At 42.5% G+C, this 26,214-nt stretch overlaps 1 protein-coding gene across 1 annotated transcript in view; it reads right to left on the reverse strand.

The window, feature by feature from the left end:
* Positions 1–26,214, reverse strand: part of Nin (ninein) — a 118,303-nt gene that overhangs the window by 52,587 nt on the left and 39,502 nt on the right. Inside the window, exons 4-10 of the mRNA XM_090345077.1 lie at positions 24,722–24,891; positions 8,022–8,061; positions 5,856–6,046; positions 3,692–3,838; positions 2,183–2,350; positions 507–643; positions 21–161 (exon numbers count right to left, since the gene is read on the reverse strand). Coding sequence (XP_090201203.1) covers positions 21–161; positions 507–643; positions 2,183–2,350; positions 3,692–3,838; positions 5,856–6,046; positions 8,022–8,061; positions 24,722–24,891 — 994 coding nt within the window. The remainder of the gene's footprint in view (positions 1–20; positions 162–506; positions 644–2,182; positions 2,351–3,691; positions 3,839–5,855; positions 6,047–8,021; positions 8,062–24,721; positions 24,892–26,214) is intronic.

Here is a 26,214-nt window from a genome sequence, read left to right on the forward strand (position 1 = left end):
CTCACCCTGCGCAGTCCCACCTGAGGTTGTACTCGTTCCTCCGTTCTATGGCTGCGTGGTGATCATCCACCTCGGAAGCCATCAGAGACTTGAGCTTCTCGGCCTTGTCCAGGTCTGATCGTAGCTTCTCTTTTTCTCGGACCACTTGATCAACCCGTTCCCTAGAATCAGAAATGAAGTAAGTTAATGGGAGACTGTTCCTAAGCAACAAGTTTCTATGGGCTGGGGGAACCCCTTTTGTCTGGTTTGCTCAATTCAAATCCAAAACCAAGACAACCAAACTCCCAAATCAAAAAGGGCATGTCATGGTTCCTTTAAAAAACAAAATAAAACCAACAAGTCAAGTTCTGTCTCATTTCCCCACAGTTTAAGGGAGACTTGTGCAGTGGGCAGATGAAGAAGAGCCACACTGGCGCATGGAATGGAGGGGAGCTCATGGAAGGTATCTCGAGGCTTGTGGAGGATGGTATAGGAAATGCAGCAGGCCAATCTTCTGCTCAACTCACAACAAATGCCGGATCTCAGCCTTGAAGCTGGCCAGAGCTGCCTGGTGAATGCCGTTCTTGGTGACCAAAAGTTCATTTTCAAGAGCCAGTGTCAGTTCTGTCAAGTTAACATTTGCATCCAGGCTGAAATCCAACGCCTAAAAATCAAACATGATGGAGTAAGTTCCAGACAGTACAAATTCTATCTTCTGAGAGCAAAAATGGTAAAGATTATATAGACTAAGAGACCTACACATATCGTAGAAGGTCAATGCTTACATTCCTACAGTGATTGCGCAGGAAGAATCTTCAGTCTAGAAGGTAACTAATTTTTTTTTCAACTACAAATACTTTTTTCAAAATTCAAGTAACATGATTATTTGTATTTTTTTTTTGGTTGTTCATGGGACTTGAACTTTGGGCTTGGGCACTGTCCAAGGGGCAGGGCTACCACCCTACCCCTTAAGCCACAGTGCAATTTCTGGTTTTCTAGTGGTTAATTGAAGATAAGAGTCTCATGGACTTTAGTGCCCAGGCTGGCTTTGAACCTCCATCCTCAGATCTCAGCCTCCTGAGTAGCTAGGACTACAGGCATGAGCCATCACACCAGCTGACTATTGTTTTTTGTTTGCTTTTAAAAAACAATCCTATCTGAAGTTGAGCATGGTAGTTCAAGCCTGAAATCCTCCTAGCTGCTTGGGAGGCCAAGTGACTGAGTTCAAAGCCAACAAATTTAAAGACAAAAAGAAGTTTGTGAAACTCCATTTCAATCCATTCCTGGCAAGGTGGTAGGGCTAATCAGCTAGGCACAATGGCGGGAGCAGTGGCCCACACCTGTCATCCTTACAGACTCAGAGAAGCAAAAGTAGGAGGATCAAAATCCACACTGGTCCACTCATAAAGCGAGACCCTACCTTAAAAATAACCAATGCAGGGCCGGGAGTTTGGCCTAGTGGTAGAGTGCTTGCCTAGCATGCACAAAGACCTGGGTTCAATTCCTCAGTACCGCATATATAGAAAAAAGCCGGAAATGGTGCTGAGGCTCAAGTGGTCGAGTTCTAGCCTTGAGAAAGTCCAAGGACAGTGCTCAGGCCCTGAGTTCAAGCCCAGGACTGGTAAAAAAAAAAAATAACCAATACAGGGCCAGGAGTTTAGCCTAGTGGTAGAGTGTTTGCCTAGCATGCATGAAGACCTGGGTTCAATTCCTCTGTACCACATACGTAGAAAAAAAAAAGCTGGAAGTGGTGCTGTGGCTCAAGGGTAGAGCTCTAGCCTTGAGAAAAGTCCAAGGACAGTGCTCAGGCCCTGAGTTCAAGCCCCAGAACTGGCAAAAAAAATAACCAATGAAAAAGGGGCTCAAATGGTAGAACAACTATCTGGCAAACGTGAGGTTCAGAGTTTAATCCCCACCACAAGGGAAAAAATTATCTGGGATTATAAATAAACACACTGGTATAAATCCAATTCTTAACAGCCAGAGATTACTTAAGAGAATTTGTCATGTTAATAGTTTGGGGTTAAAAATGTAGAAAGCAGTCAACAGACTCCTAGAGAGACTGGGAAGTCACCTCTTAATCTCTGGGGTTTTATGAACAGAATAATCACTAAGAAGAAATGGAACTAAATCAGAGTTTTAAAAAAACACACTTCTCAACCCTTCTTCAATTGGCTACTTTTCTCCCCTTTAAGCAACACACCTTGAGTATCTCCTGGCTGTTCTCAATACCCTCTTCCTGCCAGGTGTCCAGGATCCTCTCCACAGACGCATGGCCCATCCCATCATCCAGGCAAGAGAAGACCCGAAAGCCAATGGTACTTGTCTTTGCTGATGGGGTCATGGTACGACGTCCACTCTCATCAAAAGACTGGAGGAAGAAAGATGACCAACCTTAGCTGGACTGCAGGCATTTCACGTAGATGCTGGCCAAGACTAAAACTGGTCAGTCTTGACCTTAGAGAACAGAAATTAACTTATATTTCTAGGGGGTGGGGAAGGAGGAGGAGAAAGGAGGAAGGAAAGAGTCATGCAGTGCCTTTGATCCCTCTTTCTCAATGAGTCACGCCTAGAAAACTTATTAAAAAGGATTGTTCTAATGATGATTCTTTTCCACAGACAAACAATATCAGGTTTCTTTTGACCCTGAGTTGATGTGAAGAGGCATTATTATAAGCCAGAGATATGGCTCAAACTTAAGGGGCTACCAGTTCAAATCCTGATAATGACAATAACAGCAATAATCAGAAGTATGTGGGTGAGCACTAGTGGCTCAAACCTGAAATCCTAGTTACTCAGGAGACTGAGACCTGAGGATCTTGGTTCAAAGCTAGTCTGGGCAAGAAAGTGTGACATTCTTATCTCCAATTAACCACCAAAAAGCTAGAAATAGAGATGTGGCTCTGATGGTAGAGCATGAAAGGCACAGAGACAGCATGCAGGCCCTAAATCCAGTCCCTAGCACCAGTGCGTGTGCACACATGCACACACACAGCAAAATTAGGGCTGTTCCACTCTTATTTATGGTCATTTTTTTAATCTTTCCTAATGGTTTACTCTTTCTTATTCTCCTTCTGTTTTGTACTCTTTCCTTAGAATTTTATTCAGACAACAAATTAATATATTAACAAATATTAAATGGGTCTAACTTTTTTTTTTTTGTCTCTCGTGGGGCTTGAACTCTGGACCTGGGCACTGTCTCTGAGTTCTATGGCTCAAGGTTAGTGCTCTACCATGTGAGCTACAGAGCCACTTTCAATTTTCTGGTAGTTTATTGGAGATAACAGTCTCACAATCTTTTGTGTCTGGGCTAGCTTCGAACTGCAATCCTTAGAATCTCAGCCTCCTGAGTAGCTAGGATTACAGGCATGAGCCACTGGCACCAGCTTAACTCTTTTTTTGCCAGCCATGGGCCTTGAACTCAGGGCCTGGGCATGGTCTCGGGCTTTCTCAAGGCTAGAGCTCTACTTCTGGCTTTTTTTTTTGCCAGTCCTGGGGCTTGAACTCAGGGCCCGAGCGCTGTTCTTGAACTTTCTCAAGGCCAAGGCTCTACCAGTTGAGCCACAGCACCACTATGGCTTTTTCTATGTATGTGGTACCGAGGAACTGAACCGGGTCTTCATGCATACTAGGCAAGCACTCTACCACTAGGCCAAACTCCCAGCACTTTAACTTTTCTTTACAAAGAAAATCTTTCCTGCTGGTTTCTCACCTGCATGGAGAGATGCCTTTTCAGTTGTCTGTAAGGAGTAGATGCTGAAGGTGTAAGAGATTTTCCATTTTTGAACAAGCCATAGAAAAAATCTTCAACACTCATTGTACCATCAGGATCGAGGTTATGAAATACTTCCTCAAGCATCTAGAAAAACAGTAATCACATGTTTTAAATACTTCACTTAAAATAACATACTCCCCATTCTGGATGACAAAAATCAGAACCACTGTTGTTCCTAAGCCTATAAAATTATAATTTGATGTCCTTCTATTCTCAGAACATGGAATTTATTTCCCTCTACACACACTAAAGAAAAAATCCCTTTTTAACATCTCCAGAATCTTAGTGCTAGGGATCATAAGCCAATACCCCTAGACACCTGCAAGGTGATAGGAATAGATAAAGTATGGTTTTAGGACATTGGAAAGTGGTAAGAGGATCAACAAGCTCAATACATGGCACCTTGCCCTCTCCATATGACCTAGCTCCATCTTGCTGCTTGCCAGATGCAGCTAGATCTAGGGACTTATTAATTAATTTTTTTTTTTCTGGTCCTGGAGCTTGAACTCAGGGCCTGGGCGCTGTTCCCGAGATCCTTTTGTTCAAGGCCAGCACTCTACGACTTTAAGCCACAGCACCACTTCTGGTTTTTTGGGTAGTTTATTGGAGACAAAATGTCTCACGGGCTTTCCTGACTGGCTTCAAACTGCAATCCTCCAATCTCAACCTCATGAGTAGCTATAGTAGTAGCTACTAACAAGCATGGCCCACTAGCACCTAGCTGGGGAGTTTTGAAAGCTCTCCCATTTGAAAATCACGTGCCACAAAATTCAATTTGTATGACATTGTGCCAATATGTATGACATTGGAGGGGGGGTTTGCTATCCCTGCTCTTCAGCTATCCTTACTTCTGGGAAGCAAAACTGTGGTCCTAAGACAGTGATCCACTTCCTTCTCAGGAACTGTAAATACAGTGACCTAACTGTATCCACAAAATGAAGGGGCACTGAAGTTTACATTGTTTTTACTTGTAAAATTCTTAGATCTCAAGTTCTATGTTAATGACATCATTTTGATTTCTCAGCTCCCCTGGTTTAAAGCTAACAGCGAAAAGTTCTACAGATGATTTTTCTTAAGACAAAACAACGCCTCAGAGTCAAAGGTATGCCCAATGAACAATCCTTTATGCATCTTTAACCAGAGGAAAAGAACTAAAGGTGTTATTTGTTTTTTGTCTTAGGTTTTAGGGCAGCTCTCTGTCTGGCAAGAATTGCAAGAATGGTTTTCTGGGGGTTTTGTTGTTGTTGTGTTCTTAAATAATCTAAGCCTGTGTAATATTTCTTGGGAAAAACACCCATGAGCCTGTGAACTATCCAGGTTTATAAATTAGGAGAATAAATTTTATTTTGTGACTCAAAAAATAGCACAGAAAGAGAAGAAAGAAAGAGGGGGAAAAAAAGTCGGGGCAGGAGGGCAGTGAGGAAATGTTAAGCAGAGAGTTTTACCCAAGAATTGTTTAGGGGCTCTTTGAAGATTCTTCTCTGTATTTTCTAAACAATCAGTCATCCTTTTCCATTTGCAAATGACCAGAAAGTAAAACCTAGAGTGCCTGGCTGCTCTACCTGGCCAAGGCTCTTTTGGCCAGGTAAACAGCTTGTTTATCCTCAGTGAGCAAGATTGTCCTGTTACCCTCCATCTACCTCAGAACTAGAGACAACACTTGTCTTTCCAAAAACCTAATCATAGCAGCCTAGGCTTCAAAATATTCTCCCAACTCAAATGTGTGGCACACCCTGCTTAATTCTTCCTCCGCACACTCCCGCATCTTGCTCTATGATTGCCACTTCCATAAATACGTCTGATGCGTAGATGTGCTGAGCCAGCATCTCCCAGCCTCTTAATAACATGTTGGCACAGCTATGTGCTCCAAAAAGCTCAGCTGTTCTAAACATTTATCTACAACACAACACAACTTTTTTTTGGAAACAAACTCTCTTAGAGTGACTTCTTAAGAAAAAAGAAAACTGGTCTCAGAAACTGCAGGAAGCCAAGACATGGCCTTTCCCAGCCTGGGGCCTCCTAAAAGTTCCTTGCCATTAGCAGCCTGCAAGGCGTTCCTTCTTCAGCCATACTGCAAAATCAAAGCCACTGCTGTCCTCACCTCTCCATCAACACTCTGTAGGCCATACTGCTCACAGATGGAGACCAGCTTCTTCTGGTTCAAGTGACCGTCACGGGGGATCCCCAGGTCTTCACAAACCTCTTGTAGTTTCTCTTCTATCCAGTCTTGAGGAGGGGAAGACCCACTCTGAGAGGCATTCAAGTCATCTGGGTTCCAAAATCTTAACTGGCCTGGAATCAAAACACACACTGTGTGGTCTCTCAAGGATTGCAAAGAGAGGGCCATTTGCAAAGGAAACTGCACATTTGGAAGAAAATATTATATGAAAAAAAAAAGGCTGGAAGTGTTGATCCCATTTTGATTTGGTTCTGAGGGTCCAATGTTATGGAATCGTGGTTTTCTGGGGTAGGGGGGCACAGGAACTTTTTTTTTTTTTTGCTGAATGGCGATCATACCTGAATACGAAGCATTTCCTCCTACAGAACAGCACACAGGGTCTGCTTCACTGCAGCTGAGAACTGAGCTTAGACTGCTGTGTGATTATCAGCTACCCTCAAACCTGTGTGTGTGTGTGTGTGTGTGTAAGTGTGTCATCACTAGGGTTGACCTCAGTGCCTAGCTCTTGCATGGCTTTTTCACACAAGGCTAGAGCTCGACCACGTAAAGCCATACCTCCACTTTTGGCTTTTTGCTGGTTAACTGGAGGTAGGAGTCTCAAGGACTCTTCAGCCAGGGCTGGCTTTGAACCATGATCCTCCGATCTCAGACTTCTGAGTAGCTGGGATAGTAGGCATGAACCACCAACGCCTGGTTATCCTCAAGATTTATATGCCCTGCCTCAACTATAATTTATAGGCTGTTTTCATTTCTACTTTGATCCTAGTGTTAGGACTACAGCTTTTTCTTTTTTGGTTGGTGTGGGGCTTGAACTCAAGGCCTGGGCACTGTCCCTGAGCTCTTCAGCTCAAGGCTCGTGCTCTATCACTCTGAGCTAGGGCTCCACTTCTGGTTTTCTAGTGGTTAATCGAGGATAAGAGTCTCATGATTTTTCTGCTTGGGCTGGCTTTGAACCATGATCTTCACATATCTCAGCCTCCCGAGTGGCTAGGATTATAGGTGTGAGACACCAGTCCTAGCATTAGGCATTTTTTTTTTTAATGAGAAGGAAATAATTTCCTCATGAATTCCTCCAGGTTTGCTCCTTCCCAAATCTTTACATATGATCATTCTGCCATCCAGAAACCAAGCAATCCAACTTGAAAAAAGAATAAAGGGAGACTGAGAATGTAGCCTAGTGGTAAAGTGCTCGCCCTGCATACACAAAGCCCGAGGTTCAATTCCTCTGTACCACATACACAGAAAAAGCTGGAAGTGGCGCTGTGGCTCAAGTGGCAGAGTGCTAGCTTTGAGCAAAAAGTCTCTAAGGACAGTGCCCAGGTCCTGAGTTCAAGCCCAACTGTCCAAAAAAAAAAAAGAGTAAAGGATGCAAGCTGCAAGTTTCCAATTTTATATGAAGTGTAAGTTTTATACAGGAAATATCCTTGTCTATTTGACAAGTAGATGGACAAGGATCCATCTACTTATTTAAACACTAAGTCTATTTTCTATTAAATGCCCTCATTTCTAAAATTTGTAGAAGTCATCATTTGAACATTAGAAAATTACTAGCTCAATTTTGTGTGCCTGGAAGAACTCTGAAGTGCTCACTTAGTATCATTTCTATTCTAATGACATCACTGCCATGTCTTTCCACACTGGAGATCTGGAGACCAGGTTGTAATTACACTTAAACACAGTGAATCCCATGTAAGGAACTAAGTGGGCTGTGAGCTTGTTAGCTGAACCTCATCACCCTCTAGTGGTCACAGGACAGACATGTTCTGCTTATTAGGTACATTTGTTAACTTGCAAGGGACACATTTTAGTACGCTGCTGTTAAGTTAGGATTGCTTATAAATTAATTTGAAAGTCTATATAGAGGAAACTTAGCCCATTAAGTGGAATGGTATGTTGTAATTGCCAGTTCTTGCATGATATCAATGGGTGGATTTAAAAACTATGAGTATCGATGGATTTTGTGTTGTTGTAGGTCCTAATATTAATTCCTACCTAGGATCTAGGATAAGATGTAGGAGGGAATCAGAGTTCCCTAGGAAGGTCCCATCCTTCCCTCCTGATGGGTATCAAGGAACATCCAGCTCTTACCTTCTGCCTCATACTCCTCACTGCGTTGTGTCTCCCAGTGCTAGAAAACGCAAAAGAGCCAATTAGTGTGCTTTTGAACTTCTTGAGAGAAAAGTCCCTGCAGTTCTCACACCATCCCATGGCTCTGAAATCACACATTTTGGTGAGTCATGTGATTTAGGACCCACCAATGCCTGTCCCCATCCAGGTGGGTTCCCTTCAATTACCCAGCCAATCAAGAGGGCATACCTGCCGGGCGCAGTGGCTCATGCCTATAATCCTAGCTACTCAGGAGGCTGAGATCTGAGGATCGAGTTTCAAAGCACAAAAGAACCTGAGACTCTTATCTCCAATTAACTCCTAGAAAATGGCAAGTGGGGTAGGGCAGTAGCGTTGAGCTGAAGAGCTCGGGGACAGTGCTCAGGCCCAGAGTTCAAGCCCCATGAACAACAACAACAAAAAAAAGTCATCTGCAGGACTTCACCAACACAACAGGAATCTTATCAGGATCTCAGCGAATTTATGTCCTTTGCATGTGTGAGGACACGGCATAACCTGTTCACAACCTTATTCATGGTTCAAACCAACCCAGGTGTGAGCTGGGTTCTTTTGGCATCCTGATCACAGCTCCTTTCTTCTCTACCTTCTCAGTACCCCTACAACCTTCAGTGACAATCATCCACAGCCATCCCAGAGCTTTACTTGGAAGATACCCAAGATAGCACCAATTCCCCTCACTTGCACTGAAACTCCAATGAAGAATGCTCAGATGACGCTTGCCACCCAGAAGGTGCCAAAAGACTGTAACTCAGAATGTTTAAGTTCACCATCACACAAACCAACTAGAAGTCCCAATCACTAACATATATGGATACCTGAATCAGTAGGGCACAGTGTCAACTTTGTTTCCCATAGTTTTGGTTTTTCTTTTCTTTTCTTTTTTTTTTTTTTGCCATTTCTCGAGCTTGAACTCAGGGGCTGAGCACTGTCCTTGGGCTTTCTCAAAGCTAGTGCTTTGCCACTTGAGCCACAGCACTATCTCCAGCTTTTTTTTTTTTCCTATGTATGTGGTACTGAGGAATAGAACCCAGGTCTTCGTGCATGCTAGGCAAGCACGCTACCACTAAGCCAAACTCCCGGCCTAGTTTTGTTTTTTCTATGGCTCTAATTTCATTCAGCTTACTTTTTGACAGACATTGCCTAGACTGGTGGATGACAGAGGCCCAGGGGGCAGGAACAGAGCAGTGGAGTCAAAAGCACTGCTCCAGTGTCTTCAGTCATCAATTTTGGTCAACACTGAACTGCTTTGATATAAAGCTTACAATCAAAGCTGGGCACTGGTGGCCCATGCCTGTAATCCTATCTACTCAAGAGACTAAAAGCTAAGGATCACAGTTCCAACCCAACCTCAGCAGGAAAGTCCATAAGACTCTTATCCCCAAATACCCACCCCAAAAGACAGAAGTTGAGCTGTGGTTCAACTGGCAGAGTGCTAGACTTGGGTAAAAATGCTAAGGAATAGTGCCCAAGTTCAAGCTACAGCACCAGCACAAAAACAAACTTTTGGGGGGCCGGGAGTTTGGCCTAGTGGTAGAGTGCTTGCTTAGCATGCACGAAGACCCGGGTTCAAGTCCTCAGTATCCCACATACATAGCAAAAAGCTGGAAGTGGTGCTGAGGCTCAAGTGGTAGAGTGCTAGCCTTGAGAAAGTCCAAGGACAGTGCTCAAGCCCTGAACCCAAGCCCAGGACTGGCAAAAAAAAAAAAAAAAAAAAAAACCACACACAACAAACTTTTGATCAATGAAGTCCCATTAATAAAAACATTCTGACAGTGTGTCTCTCCATGTTTCTTTCTTTATCCAGAGAAAATGAAAAATTAGTTAAATGTCTACCACAGTTTGGCAATGAAAATTGTGAGAAATCATAATTCAGAATTTAAACAATCTAGAGTTAAATATGCCTGCAAATAAAAACAGTTTATTCACTATACGCTATGTTGAAAATGATCTATCTATACAACCTGTGGGTAGGGACAGGAGGGAAACACTGAGAGAGAGGGAGGGAAGGGGTAACATTGTCCAAAAAGATATATCCTCATTACCTGACTAATGTAACTATAACCCCTTTGTATATCACCTTTATAATAATAATAAAAAAAACAGCTTGAGTAATAAAACAGAACCCAGAGTTGGGCCAGGAGTGTGCTTATCTAGCATACACAAAGCCCTGGGTTCGATTCCTCAATACCACATACACAGAAAAGGCCAAAAGTGGTGCTGCTGCTCAAATGGTAGAGTGCTAGCCTTGAGCAAACCCAAGGACAGTGTCCAGGCCCTGAGTTCAAGCTTCAGGACTGGCCAAAAAAAAAAAAAAGAACCTAGAGTTTATTATCTAACAATCATTGGGTGAAATAAAACATATCAAACTACACGCAGGGATGATGTGTGTGCATGTATGTGTATGTGTGTGTATTCCGGTTCTGGGGCCTGAACTTAGGCCTATGCACAGTCCTTGAGCTAGTGTGCTGAAGGCTAGTGTTCTAGCACTTGGGCCCACTTCCACCTCTGGTTTGTTGTTGTTGTTGTTGTCGTTATTTTTGGTGCTAAAGGAGATAAGAGTCTCAAAGACTTTTCTGCTCACATTGCAGTCTGTTCAAATTGCAATCCTCAGAGCTCAGCCTCTAGAGTAGCTAGGATTACAGGAGTGAGCCGCCGGTACCCTACTTGATTTTTAAAAATTACAGTGCAGTACTGTGTCTTGAATTAAGGGTCATGTACTTGCTCAAGCTTGCTATACTACTTGAGCCATGCCTCCAGCTTGGCTTTTTGCTACTTAGTTTTGCAGATGCAGTCTCATAGACTTCTGCTCAGGTTGGCTTTCAGCTGCCATCCTCTGGATCTCAGTCTCCAGATCTGCTAGGATCTAGTATGAACCAGCATTACCTGGCTCAGGAGATGATTCTTTAATTGGAGAAACCAATATGGAAAAAATGGCAAGAACACAAAATTAAATCCTTGGTAACAATTTCTAAGGCAATAAAGGACATGTGGCCAAGCCAAAGTTGCCTTATGTTTGCTCATTTATTTCTCAATGTGTGTTAAAGTAGTAAAGCAGTAAGTTTGGAGAACCACAATTCCCTGAGACTGTTTCCAGTGTTTGCTGAGTAAGACAATCCATTCCTACTGCTTTATCTACCCAGTTCTTATCCCTAAGAGACCACTGTGGAGACTGCCTGGTACTGAATCCTTGCTTGCCTAGCACCTAGGATTCAGGCAAATGTTTCTGATCTCTTTTGCCTCAGTCGTTTTTGTTTGTTTTTGTTGTTGGTTTGTCGTGGGGCTTGAACTTTGGGACTGGGCACTGTCCCTAAACTCAAGGCTATTGCCCTACCCCTGGACTTGGGTGCTATCCTTGGGCTCTTCAGCTCAAGGCTACTACCCTACCCTTGAGCCACAGCCCCACTTTCTGTTTTCTAGTGTTTAATGAGATAAGGGTCTCACAATTTTTAGTGCCCGGGCTGGCTTTGAACCTTGATCCTCAGATCTTGGCTTCCTGTGTAGCTAGGTTTACAGGCGTGAGCCACCATGCCCAGCTTTTTACCTAGCTTTATTCATTTATAAGGTAGCACAAATTTAGTACAGCAAAACTAAAGTGTTTAAAAGTGTATACTAGACAATAGGACTATTAAATGTTATGTTTATTGGGCACAGGTGTATCTAATATAGACTAAATTTACCATTTCAGAATTAATTTTCATTACTGTTCCTAGATGTAAAGGATTCAATTGGCTAAGACCAGGGTCTCTATTAGTCATAGAAATTTATAAGAAAAATGACAATTCTCAGCTGGGAGCATGGCCTAGGGTAGAGTCCTTGACTAGCACGCATGAATCTCTGGATTCAATTCCCTGGTACTACATACATAGAAAAAGCTGGAAGTGGTAGAGTGCTAGCCTTGAGAAAGCTTAAAGACAGTACCCAGGTTCTAAGTTCAAGCCCTAGGACTGGAGAAAGAAAGAAAGAAAGAAAGAAAGAAAGAAAGAAAGAAAGAAAGAAAGAAAGAAAGAAAGAAAGAAAGAAAGAAAGAAAGAAAGAAAGAAAGAAAGAAAGAAAGAAAGAAAGAAGGAAAGAAAGAAAGGAGGGAGGGAGGGAGGGAGGGAGGGAGGGAGGGAAGGAGGGAGGGAGGGAGGGAAAAAAGAGAAAGAAAGGTAATTTTCTAGTACAGAGGCATATAAAAGAGACAAGTTATATGAGAGGCAACAAAATTAAAGCTGGAGGTGTGGTACAACCATAAAGCACCTGCCTTGCAAACATGAGACCTAGAATTCAAACCCTGGTATTGCTTTCCTCCCCCTAAAAAGTAAAATGAAACAAATTTAGGGAATGGTTCATCTTAATATCAAATTAGACCACCAAGGGAATCACAATTATTTTTACTCAATTAGCAAAGTAAGATATAATTCCTACTATGATTACAAATTTAAAACAGGCCTGTTTTGATGTGATGGCGAGCAACATACATGGATATTATACTTTAGGCAATGAAATGGTTTTATGTATCAAAAGCAACAGAAATGTTTATACTATTTCATCCGATAATCCCACCTACTGTCCAAAGACAAAAAAATCAAAGAAAGAAAAATGCCATATGCACATATATGTACACAGCCACACTTTCTTAAACAATAAAGCACTGAAAACAAGTTATATATGCAACAATGGGGCATAAAGCATAATAAAGTCATTAAAAGCATAATGAAAAGATCATGTGGAACCATGGAAAAACATCCTAATAAATGAAAAGACCGTAAGAAAAAAAACGTGATCTATGATTACCACTGGCAAAAATATTTATATAACTAGACAAAGACTGGAAGGAAATAAACACTAAAAACGGATACCGTGGGAGACAACTATTCTCCCATTTCTTCCATTGTTATAAATGCTGTTTGTACAACACAAGTAGGCACAGCCTTTACTAGTTCTTTTACCCAAATGCTCTCAAATTGTAACCCAATTCCTGTGACTTGGGGTGAGAGGGGGAGGGAAGAGGCTCTCTCTCCCTTTGGGAAGGAAGCCCTATTCCCCAACACCTGCAACTCCCTCCTGTTCTGTGATGGAGGAAGAAGCCTTGATGGGAAGCCCATGCGTGGCTCAGGCGGGAGAAGGGTTCTGATGCCAAGCACAGCGGATTGTGGCAAGATCACAGACCAACATCTGAGACCTGCCTTGGGGACTATCTTGAGACAGTTCAACACAACAATGCCAGGTATGGCACAGCTTCTTGACCTTCAATCAGCACTTTAAATTAATTCACACCAACTCTTAAAGCAAGTGGAAGTGGCCAGATAAAGGTTAATTAAATATATGCTAATCGCCAGCAGTAACATTTTCTCAAACATTCCCCAGAACCCTCTGTAAGAAACACAGGTCTAGTTAGGAGCATTCTGCTAATAGCAGTAAACTTATGTTAATGGCTACATTTTTATTCCAAGACCACCCCAGCTGGAAACAGAGGGTCTGGGCGTATCACCCAGAAATGCTATGTTTTTCCTTTTCCAGTATTGGTCTGTTCCTTTAATAAGTGGGAGGGGGGAAGCACTGTGGTGGCTAACTGCTTGTTATTAAGTTGCTGTTTGCCAGGTTGGGGTGGGGGATTCAATTCATTCATGGCTCATTTATTTTCATTCCTGCTGGTTCCAATTAAAAAGCTGAGGAAGGAGGAGGAGAAAGGCAGGTTAGGAGGCAGGAGGGATTAGATCATTCAGCTACTGAAACCGGCCAATAAGAGGAGACGTCACTTTGAAACAGGCTCCTTTAATTGCTGATGGCTCCCCAGAGTGGGGAAAGCTGGCAGGTGGCTAGGCAGAGATCTGCCAGGAACCCTGGAAAGGATGTAATCATGAAAATCTCAGGAAGAGTGGGAGGAAGGAGGAGCCCTTACAACACTGAGCACAAAGAAGAGATTTTTCATGTCTTCCCTTGGACATTACTGCAGGTACATGTTTTCCTGCAAGAAACATGTACCTGCAGACTTCAGCTTCTCTTGACTCTGGAGGTGAATCATCAAGTAGCTAAGCATTGGACATGGTAGAGAATGGCTTAGCCACTTTCTGGCCCCCCCTTGGTACCTTACTTCACCTGTGAGTCAGGGATGGAATAGGAGGTGCACTTGGCACTTACGAGGTTAATTCTTGCTTTTCGGTTTGGCCACAAGGAGGTACTTAGGGTTGGAACTTCTTGGCCCATTTTCACCTTCATCTGTAATCAGCAAGGCCAGTTGTGAAAAGTATCTGAACTGCAGGTGTCTCAGTGTCCCCATGGGTAAGAAAATAGCAATATCAAAAGTGTACTTTTGAAAGTACTTTGTATCTGGAATCAGATCTACTATGACTTAAGGGCTAAGCATCTGTGAAGGAAGGAAGCATTAGTTACTATTCCTGTTTCAAGCATGTTAAGAAAAAAGACAAAAACTAGGTCAAAACTAGGGCAAGGACAGCAGAAGGAAACAGAAGATAGTCCAGGGTCAGCCTGAAGACTGACCCAGAAGAGATTCTAAAAAAAAAAAAAAAAAGCAGCAACAACAAAAACCCTATAGCTTTGATAGACAAATTGGCTTGACTTAATCATTTCACAATGTTCATATTTTCAAAACATCCTGTTAGCAGTTTCTGCTTTGTGTATTTTACTGTATTATTGGTATTAGCCTGACATTGACATAGAGAAGGTCCACAAATCATTGGTGGCTTTCCTGGAAAGAAAAACCCAAATTGTGCCAGGTACTGGTGGCTCACACCGGTAAAACCAGCTACGCAGGAGGCTGAGATCTGAGGAGCTCAGTTCAAAGCCAGCCCAGGCAGGAAAGTCCATGAGATTCTTGTCTCCGATTATCCACCAGAAAACTAGAAGTGGTAGTGTGGCTCAAGTGGCAGAGCAATAGCCTTGAGCTGAAGAACTTAGGGACAGTGCCGAGGCCCAGAGTTCAAGCCCCATGACCGACAAAAATAAATAAATAAATAAATAAATAAATAAATAAATAAAACCCAAATTGTATTCATACATCTGACAGACTTTTTTTTTGTAATCCTGTTGTTGACAGTAAGGATGTACTTAATTATACTTTAATAAAAATGGAAGAAAAAGGGCCAGGAGCATAGCCTAGTGGTAGAGAGCTCGCCTGGCATGCACAAAGCCCTGGGTTCGATTCCCAAGTACCACATACTCAGAAAAAGCCAGAAGTGGTTCTGTGCCTCAAAAGGCAGAGTGCTAATCTTGAGCAAAAAGTGCACAAGGACAGTGTCCAGGCCCTGAGTTCAAGCTCCAGGACTGGCAAAAAAAAAAAAAAAGAAGAAAAAAATTCACAGCTTTGTGACAGCGGAGGTTATAATGCTGCATAATCTTTTTGAGGCCATTTAGGATCCCAACCCCCACTAGGGACAGTCCTTTCCATACCGACAGAATTCCCTGGGCAGCCACAGCTGACAGGGGCTGCCCTGTGCCTTGTCATTACCATGCCTGGTAGACTGGCCAACTGCCCTATTGAGAGCAAACCCAATAGAAGGTCAGAGGTTGCCAAACCTCAAAGTGGCTGCTTCAGAAAGCAGATCCCCACCCCACCCCCACTCCCAGGCAAACAAAGGAAGATCCTGCACCCATCCCAAGGGTGGAGTCTCTCAATGTCACACTGACCACTGAGGCCAGCTCTGAGGTTGAGTTACAGCTGAGAGTGCCACACAGGCGACACTAGTTTGAGAAATATTTTTTTGGAGGGACACCTGCTTTGGTAGACTTTGGAGCAGATGGCTCAAGTCTCTTCAGAACCCCAGCTTCCAGTACCTAGGGCAGGCCAGCATCTGTAGCCTTTAGACCTGGCACAGACCTGGCCCACAATAGCCCAGCCGCTACCTCCACAAGCCATCTGCTCCAGTGGAGACCTTTGTGTACTGCAGAATGTATGGCTAATTAAAATGATCCTGAGGGCACAGGAGAGGCCATTTCGCCCCCAGCAGAAATGGCTGGGCTGACCTCTGCAGCCCAGGAACCTGAAGCAGACTTGCTTTCTTTTTCTTTTCTTTTTTTTTTTTTTTTTTGAAAGGGCCCTGCAAGTCTGGAGAGAAGGAAATTTGCTAGACCAAGACAAAGCTCCCCATACTCCCTTTTCTTTTTGAAAAAGGGAGTACATTTTAGCAATGTATAGAAAGTCTTTGGAAAAAGTAACTGTTAAAGGAGAATGCTTCTGATGGAAACTTCAGGATTTTTTTTTTAAACAGGACAATTATGGTATGTTGGGCTCACGGTCCTAAATACTGTGGAAGCTCCCTCTTGGTGGGTGCTGGGAGGTGACTTCACCCAAGAGGGCTGGCTATTGTTTCAGGAACATACTTCTTTGGGCAGAGATTCATTTACCACTCTGCTGCTTTTGAAGGCAAGGGCAAAGGAGGGTCTGACGAGCCAGCGCGCCCAGACTCTCTGTTCTGAACCCAGGAATGGCTGCTCTTTTGCAATGAAAACCAGTACCTTTACCTTCAAAAGCAATTAAATGCTTTAAGTGAGTGCTGGGCCGGGGATAACTGGAATTAAGGAATGATTTTTAAATGCACACATGTTTACATGAATCCTACAATACTGCTCAAATCTGCAGGAGTGGGGAATATAGAATTTAAGTCTCTTCCTATCAAGTTGGAAGACTGGTTTGGGTTTACTGGTTGTTAAAGCCCTTAGCGGAAAGGGAATTTTAATAATAATTTTAAATGATATATAATATCTATTATATATATATATACATTTCTGGCCATCAGAGTTGCTGAATTGATAGTTTATTTAAAAACTTTTCATTGTTATTGGAAAGGTGATGAACACTGGTTAAAGGGGCTACGGTTACAACATAAGTTAGGTAAAGAGTACATTTCTTTTTTGGACACCCTTTCCCTCACTACTAAATGAATAGTTAATACTACTTTTCTATGTGGAACAAATTTTAACTAATGTAGTTGCAAAATGTTGCTATCATCATTACAAGAAGCCAGTTAATTTTTGCTTTGATGTCTTAGTTTCTAGTTAGAAAGCAAATATGAGAAGTTGATTTGTTGATCTAGAAGGAAGTAGGGGTAGGGAATGGACAACCAAAAAATTCCTTCCCTCTGGATCAGGCCAGGACACTGTTATACAAATCTTGTTAGAACACCAGGCATTTTATTAGCTTTGAAGGAGCATCTTAGATCACATCTAAGACATCTACAATTGTATCTTGACTGAGTGCTTTCTTTCCTGGGAGTAGCCACATGATGTAGTTAAGACTTTAAAACTATAAAAATAAAGACTTAACATGCCATTACTAAAAGCATCTACCCTGAGGATATCATAGTGCTGTGTGGAAACATATGTACCAATACTGAAACTGCTTGCTTTATCAAAGACTGGGACAAAAAGAAATGGAATAATGAGGGCATAAAATACATTCCAACTACAAAATAGCTGAGCAAAGCTCTTAGTTATTAAGAAGTTTAGTCTGGAATTGGCTCTTGACTCTATACAACATAAATGAATAATTCTTGAGCTATGCACACATGAAAATGTAATAAGGCAACTTCACTCTTTTGGAGAAGTTTGATCTCATATAGTAGAACAAAAATCAGTTTGTTGTTTGGATATTTTTAGGGGAAGGGGGACTAGACCACCAGGACTCTGTCCATACAAGGCTTGGGTTCACGTGGCCATTCTTGGCAAGTGTGGCAGAGTGCTCTGAGTTTTTCTCTCAGGTTTTCAAAGTGCAGTGTTCAAGCCAATGGTTTTGAATTATACTCCTACTGTCTGTGCACAGCTGAAGACATCATTGTTCAAAGCCCCCTGTTCTTGATAAGCATCTTACTAGTCCTGATTTAATCCCTGTAGAGAAAACACTTAACAACGTGTTCCCTGTTTTCAACCAGGTCAGAAAGCAAAGTGGCCCTGCCCCAATTGTATTAGTTACACAGTCTTTCCTACTGGAGAATAGAACTGAAAATCTGTTTGGTTTTTCCCTTTCACAAACTCAGAAGGAATATGAGCATAAAATTTGAGGTCATTTCCATAGCCACTGCATATACAAGGGAGGAATATAGAAGCATTCGAAGTTAAGGTCTCACCTATTAAAGTCCTGCAAAAGCCTAGAGCCAATCCCAGCTTTCCCACTGATCACACCTTAGGTCAGAGCAAAGACTATGCCCTTTGTTGGCTTAATTCAGAATAGAATGTCTTGCTGAATTGACTTGAATGAAAATGATCCCATACAAAAAAAAAGAAGAAAGAAAACTGGCCACTTTCCTCTCAATAGCACCTGAGAGTTAACATTGAACTCCCATGGGATCCTTCTGCCAAATAAACATAGTAAATTGGACAGTGAAAGTGACCTGTGCCGCGGGGTGGGGCCTCCTGTCACCTGTTTAGCACATTCTGCTGCAGGATTTCCAGATGAAATTCTAAGTTACCACCCTTTAAGTGCTGAAAATTTCACAAGATTCCTGTAGTCTCCCCCCTACCTCCAATGTCTTTATTGCCTTGTAAACTAAACTTTGGGGGGGGGGGGCAAGCTTAATAGATAGGGTAGATATTTTCTGTTTCAGCAGGACCAAATCAAATTGCCTGATAGGAGCTCTGGTGGTACCAATGTGGGCAGAGCTTTGATAGAGACTATTAAGATGTTTATTATTTATACAGAGGCTTACCCATAAATGAGCTGAAACAAAAGTCTCTCTTTGTATCGGGCTTATTTCTATAGATTCTATGTGGGGGAAGAAACCTCATGGCAAGCCATCTGTAACCCTCAGGGACAGCCTGTGTCCCTCACACAGTCCCTAGGTGGGCTCCACATTGCTCAGGAAATGAAGCCTGCATCTTCACAAGGACTTGCATGAAATCTGAATTTAGTTGCCTCCAAATAATCTTCCTAAGAGCTTTGTTTACACTCATCTACATTTTTAGATGCTTTCTAGAAAGGGAAAGAAAGAGCAGAGGTCCAGAAAGGCTCGAGAAAACCACCAATCATTTTGGTGTTATAGTTATAAAAGGAGAACTCCTAAGTAAGAATGCAGAACACAGACACACAGACACACACACACACAGACACACACACACACAGACACACACACACACACACACACACCCCCTGTGAACCAGGAACCTAGGAGCCTAGGAGCCCGGGGAAGAATATTCCCATCATTCCATAGCAACCTCCTATTGTGGAGGGAAAGGGAGAACTTATTTCATCTTTTCTAAACTGTTGGCTAACTTAGCTGAGAGGAAGAGTTTTCAGCTGGAATCAAGCCATCTGGAGATGACTTTGATAAGAGCTTAGGTCAGTTTCACTCTGTCTCCCACCCTCCTTTAAGTCCTTAGGCAAATGGTTACTATTTGATTCACCCTAGTGCAAAAAGCAGCTTCCTGTTGGGTAGCAACAGCTAGATCTCCCCATTTCACTCCAGACAGCAAATCTGGTCCTTTTATTATCTTTACCAAGAAACTCTGGGCTGGTATAGTAACATACAACTCTAATCACAGACCTTGGGATCATTAATCTGAAGCCAGATGGGTTTTGGGGGGCTTGTTGTTGTTGTTTAGCAATACCTTTTCTAAATCAAGACTTCTGTATATATGATCATCTAAAATGATGCTTATAGAACTCCAAGAAATGGCAAGTTTTCTATTTTTTTAATCTTTATTTTTATTTATTTATTTTTGTTGGTCATGGGGCTTGAACTCTGGGCCTGGACTTTGTCCCTGAGCGCTTCAAGCTCAAGGACATTGCCCAACCCACCCCCTGAGACCCAGCCCCGCTTCTTTTTTTAATCTTTGTGGTTCTTTTTATGTCTTCCCCATTTTGTCTCTGTGTTTTATTTATGTACCTTTTGTTTTGTATGTTAGTTTATCTGATTTGGGGAGGGAAACGGGAAACACAGAAACAGAGAGACAAAGCATGAACTAATTCAGCAGTGATACTCACTAGACACTAAATTGGAAATGAACACAAATTGTCGGTGAGGAGGATTGAAATGGAAAAAAAAAACTGAGAGAAAATGAGGGATGGGGTGACCCTCTTCAAAAACAAATGTACTCAATACCTGACTTATGTAACTGTAATCCCTCTGCTCCTCACCTTTACAATAGTGTGTGTGTGTGTGTGTGTGTGTGTGTGTGTGTGTGTGTGTGTGTGTGTGTGTGTGCGCGCGCGCGTGCCAGTCCCGGGGCTTGAACTCAGGGCCTAAGCACTATCCCAGGGCTTTTTCCTTAAAGCTAGCACTCTGCCAATTGAGCCACAGCACCACTTCTGGATTTTTCTATGTATGGGATACTGAGGAATTGAACTCGGTCTTTGTGCATGCTAGGCAAGCACTCTACCACTAGGCCAAACTCCCAGCACCCTATAGTAAAAAAAATTTTTTTATAGAATCAAGGTAAAATTAGGCATCTATGGCTTTAGAGGCTGAGATCTGAGGCTCAAGGTTTAAAGCCAGACAGGGCAGGCAAATCCCTGAGACATATATTTCCAATTAAGCAGCAAAAAAGGAGAAGTAGAAATAAGGCTTGAGTAGTAAAGCATCAGTCTTGAAGAAAAAAAAGTTATGCAAGCGTGCAAGGCCCTGTATTCAATCCCCAGTATCAGGAACAAAAAAAGAAAAAAGAAAAGAAACTCAGAATGGCCCCATTAGGAAAAATTACACTTGTCTAGGACAGAACAAACTATAGTCCTCATACAAGCTAAGAATCCTACATTCCCTCAAGCCAAAACCTGGAAGCTAAAGGAAACCCCACAAGCAAACTAAGATGATTGTCTTCTCACATATCCTTTATAAGCAACCTTGCTTTCTCCAAACTCAGTCTTCAACTCTTATCTTTAAACCCAAACTCTTGCTTTTAATCAGCAAATCTCAGCAGGTATGCCATAACAAGTATATATGATGGAGGCTTATGTCCAAGAATTATCCAAGCTCTATCCAAGATATGCTGAGTATATCCAGGGGGTGGTTATACACTCATATAAAAAACTAAGTAACCATGTTAGTTCTCAGCATAAAATATAACAATAACTAGTCAGGGGCAGTAGCTAACACCTATAATCCTAGCTACTCAGGAGGCTGAGATCTGAGAATCACAGTTCAAAGCCAACCTGGGCACTAAAGACTGTGAGACTCTCCTCTCTAATTAATCACTAGAAAAGGGGAAGTGGGGCTGTGGCTCCAGGGGTAGGATAGTAGCCTTGAGCTGAAGAGCTCAGGGACAGTGCGCAGGCCCAACCTTCTAGCTTCAAGACCCATCAAAAAAAAAAAAAATATATATATATATATATATATGAATAACTAAAGAAAAGCTAGAGAAATGACATTTTAGAGTTACAATGATTTCCAAATAATAAAACTTATCTCTTAAAATCTAGAGATATTATAATCTTTTTTAAGAAAGAAATTATGTGTTGGGGACTGACTGTGGGGTCAGTGACTGTGACTGTGGGGTCAGTGACCTTGGACCCGCACAATTGAGTACACAAGGAAGTAAGCTCTTATCATGATTTTGGGCTGTGTCAATAGCTTCTCATTTAACCTGTTTGGGACTTGATAGCTTCTCATTCAACCTATTTCAGACTTGATACTGTTTGTATGAATGTAGCCCCTGGCAGTTCCCTAGTTTAAAGAAGTGTATTTAAGATTGAGAACTGGAAATAAACTGGGCTACGGTCTTGGGCTACAGGCTTCTTAAGCTGTGGCTCCTGATTTGGGCTGTAGCCCTCCTGAACCCCATCTGTGTGTCTCTCTTCTATTTTTTCCTAGTCCTTGCCCCCTATTTCAGGAATCCCAATCTGCGAACCCTGGTTTGCTGCCGGTTGGCCCCGGCAATTATGTAGGAAAATATCATCTTTCCTGACAGCCAGATAAATATGGCATTATAAATACTATATTACTTGAAGTATGCAAATTACCTTCCTCTCTGAAATTGTGGGTGTAATTAATTTTTGTGCATGTAAGTGCAATGCTTTACTGAGAAAGGCTCCTATTAGAGTTTATCCAAGAGACTCAAGAATGGAAGGACTCACTAAAACTGTGTCTAAGTAGGCCCTGCCCTAGACCAACCAGCCATGGGCACTGGAAGATCTAGGCAGATTTCTCCATTCTCCTTGTTATCTGCCCCTCCTCACCCACAGGATTCTTTTAATCCACATCCCTGTGTTAGCAAGATACAGTGGCATTATGACTCACACCTGTAATCCTAGCTACAGGAGGGGTAGAGATGGCAAGATCAAGATCTGAAGCTATCCCTGGGCAAAATGCATGAGACCTTTTCTGAAAAAGGACTAAAACAAAAAGGGCGGGGGCACAGCTCAAATGGTAGTGTACCTGCTTAGCAAGCTGAAGCCGAGTTCAAATCCCAGTTCTGCCAAAACAACAGAGAGGGGGGAGAGGGGGAGAAGGAGAGGAGAGAGGAGAGAATAGAACAAGATTGATGAGAGAGGGAGAGAAAGAAGGGAGAGAGAGGGATGGGGTTGTGGCTCAAGAGTTAGAATGTCTGCCTAACAGATGAATGGTCTTGAGTTCAAATCTAGATGCTGCCAAAAAAAAAAAAGAATATCTTAAAGAAGGGGGAGGGAAGGAGGGAGGAAGAGACAGAGACAGAGACAGACAGAGAGAGAGAGAGAGAGAGAGACAGAGACAGAGACAGAGATCGATCCAGCTGGAAAGCTGAAGATACCAGGTATCTGATTGCAGGGGTATGATTGGCAGCCTGTTTCCTATAGACTTTAATAAGCTCAGCATAGATGTTAGGTAAGCATAGATGCACACACGTGTGTAACACACACACACACACAACCTTACACACGCAATCAGCCTGTAATCTAAAGATCACTTTCAGGAAGCTAAGGAGCTTTGTCTCTTTTCTGGTTTATGTCACTATCTGACCTAAACCTATTTGCAGCCGCAGTCTGAGCTGGGATTTTCATGAAATATTTAGAGCTTGCCTCAGCGTGGCATTTGCAATCATGTTCGATAAACAGGATGCTGTTATATGAGTTATCAAGAAAACATAAAGAAAATATTACTCTTTGGTCTTTTTTTTTTTGTTTGTCTTTTGTTTTTTTTTGTCAGTCCTGGGCTTGAGCTCAGGGCCTGGGCTTGAGCTCAGGGCCTGAGCCCTGTCCTTGGACTTTCTCAAGGCTAGAGCTCTACCACTTGAGCCTCAGCACCGCTTCCGGCTTTTTTCTATGTATGTGGTACCGAGGAATCGAACCCGGGTCTTCATGCATGCTAGGCAAGCACTTTAACCACTAGGCCAAACTCCCGGCCCACTCTTTGGTCTTTATTATTAGGTGATGATGGTATGTAGAAGGGTGTGGAGCTGGGCGAGGTGCCTTATGCTTGTAATAGTCTGTAATCGTACCTACTCTGAAGGCTGAGATCTGAGGGTCGTGGTTCATGAAACCACCCTGCGCTGAAAAGTCACTGTGGGAGTCTTATCTCCACTTAACCACCAGAAAACCAGAAGTGGCTCAAAGTGATAGAGTATTAACGTTGAGCAAAACAGTACCCAGGCCCTGAATTCAAGCCCCATGACTGACAAAAAATAAAAAAGAAGGGCATGGGAAGAGGCAGCCTGCCCTGCCATGCTGGAGAATGAGCTATGCCTGGTTATGGAGGCCCTGTAAGAAATGGGCCCTTTTATTTGGTAGCTTGAAGCAAGGTCCATACATTTGACATATGCACTCACAATGCTTGAACACATGGCTTTCACTTCCAACCTATCATGCATACTGTTTTATAGTCTGAAATGAGTAGAGAGGTATAAAGATTTGGTCAGCATTTTAAAGAACTAAAAAAAAATCATACCATGGAAGAAAGATCAATCCCAAGAGAAGATGGAAGACAATATAAAAATAACTGAAATCTGAACATGTAATTATAAAGCATGCACATTAAAAAAAACAAAAAACAAACAAACAAACAAAAAAAAAAAAACAGTGCTCCAGCCGGGCACAGTGGCTCACGCCTGTAATCCTAGCTACTCTGGAGGCTGAGATCTCAAGGATGGAGGATCGAGATTCAAAGCCAGCCCGGGCACAAAAGGACCTGAGACTCTTATCTCCAATTAAGCCCTAGAAAATGGGAAGTGAGGCTTGGTTCAAGGGTAGGTAGCTGAAGAGCTCAGGGACAATGCTCAGGCCTAGGGGTAGAGTGGTAGCCTTGGTCTGAAGAGCTCAGGCACAGCACCCAGGCCAAGTCCAAGCCCCATGACCCCCCCCACACACAAAAAAAAACAACAAAAAAAACACTGCTCCAACTTTCCCAAGAATATAACAGGATGTGCTTTGCATTTTATCATCTCAGACTGTGAGAGATCAACACACATTTTGTATTTTATTTTAAGCACGGTGTATGCTATTTTTGATGTTTTCCTTATTAATATGTTATGTTGGTGAATAATAACTACAATTAGCTTCTTGATAGCTAGGGTGCCACTGGAAAAATCAGGCTAAATAAACAATGATATACAATTAAACATCAAAAAAAAAATCAGTGCTCAAAAAAATGAAAGCAGAGGTGGAAATATCCAAATATGGGTCTGAAAGACAAGTGAGAAGATTGGCAAGAAGCTAGAAATCAAAAATAGTCCTCATGGCATCTTTAAACCCCATTACCATACTGTTTTGCAACCATGGACACTCATAGTCTGCAGTGGGTGTGACTGCCCCCACTCCTTACCTCACTGCAATCTCCAGCTGGGCTGTGGGGCGGCTGGGCTTCTGCATGTAGTGGCTCGATCACTGTCACCTCTGCAAACTCCTCCACAGACTCTTGGAACTCCGGCAAGGACCTTCGTCCATAACGCTTCCCACCTCTAACATATTTGGGTTGAGCTTCTGGCAAGCAGTCTGGACAAGAAGACAAGTGTTGAGGCCACATAACATGAGAATCTCAGCCCCCAAGATGTCAGTGCCAGCTAGTGGGCACAGTCTCTTATAGTTGCCCCAAAATAAATGATCACTGTGGGCCAGTTGTGGCTGTGGGCATCGATGAGCCATCGGGTCAGATGCGCAACACAGCTTCCACTTTTGAACCATTTATAGCAGTCCAGCTATACATATAAAACTGCACATTATATCAGCGTTCTAATGATGAGATCAAAGGAATTGACTCAAAAGCATCAGAGTAAGCTGAGTAAAAGAAAATCAGGTAAACATAGTTGTTTTTCCAAGTATTAAACTGATGTTTAATAGATGCAGGAGGGACTACAGAGTGAGAAGAATCTAACCAGGACAAGTCTTGGAAACCTAGTCAAGAAGTCTTGGAAATTAACTTAAAACAAACAAACAAACAAAACACTGGACTCTACCTCTGAGCATAGTAAAATTAATGTCTACACCAAGTAATAGAAAGCTCTCAGTACCTTCAGTAGCTCCTTTACTAACTATTCTACTTTCTGATCTATCAGGAAAGCAGGAAGTAAAGAAATAGACAGGGCCAAGAGTTTGGCCTAGTAGTAGATTGCTTGCCTGGCATGCATAAAGCCCTGGGTTTAATTCCTCAGAACCATATAAACAGAAAAAGCTGGAAGTAGCACTGTGGCTCAAGTGGTAAAGTGCTAGCCTTGAATAAAAGAAGCTCAAGGACAATGCCCAGGCCCTGAGATCAAGCCCCAGGACTGGCACAAAAAAAAAAAAAAGGAAGGAAGGAAGGAAGAAGGGAGGGAGGGAGGGAGGGAGGGAAGGAGGGAGAGGGAGAGAGGGAGGGAGAGAGAGAGAGAGGGAGAGACTGCTACAGTGATTTTCATCAATTAATGACAGAGAAGCATCATCTCTGTAAAACCAGGCATCAAGATGTCACAGGCTAACTGCTGGTGGCTCCGGCCTATAATCAATCCTAGCTACTCAGGAGTCTGAGATCTGAGGATCAAGGTTTTATGTTAGCCTTGGCAAAAAAAAAAAAAATCCAAGAGATTCTTCTCTCCAATTAACCAGCAAAAAGCCAGAAGTAGAGGTGTGGCTCATGGGGTAGAATACCAACCATGACCAGAAAAGCTTGATGAAAGCATGAGGCCTTCAGTTCAGGGTGCAGTACTGGTACAAAACAAATTTTTAATCTTATAAAATTGAAAAGCTCTAGGGAAAAAAATCACAAATGGACCACCTCATTGACAAAAGCAGTATATTGTGGGTTTTGTCTCCATGCCCTTCAGTTCTGTACAAAAGAAAATA

The sequence above is a fragment of the Megascapheus bottae genome, chromosome 14, assembly GCF_031878675.1.
Source record: "Megascapheus bottae isolate mThoBot1 chromosome 14, mThoBot2.hap1, whole genome shotgun sequence".
In the NCBI taxonomy this organism is placed as follows: Eukaryota; Metazoa; Chordata; class Mammalia; order Rodentia; family Geomyidae; genus Megascapheus; species Megascapheus bottae.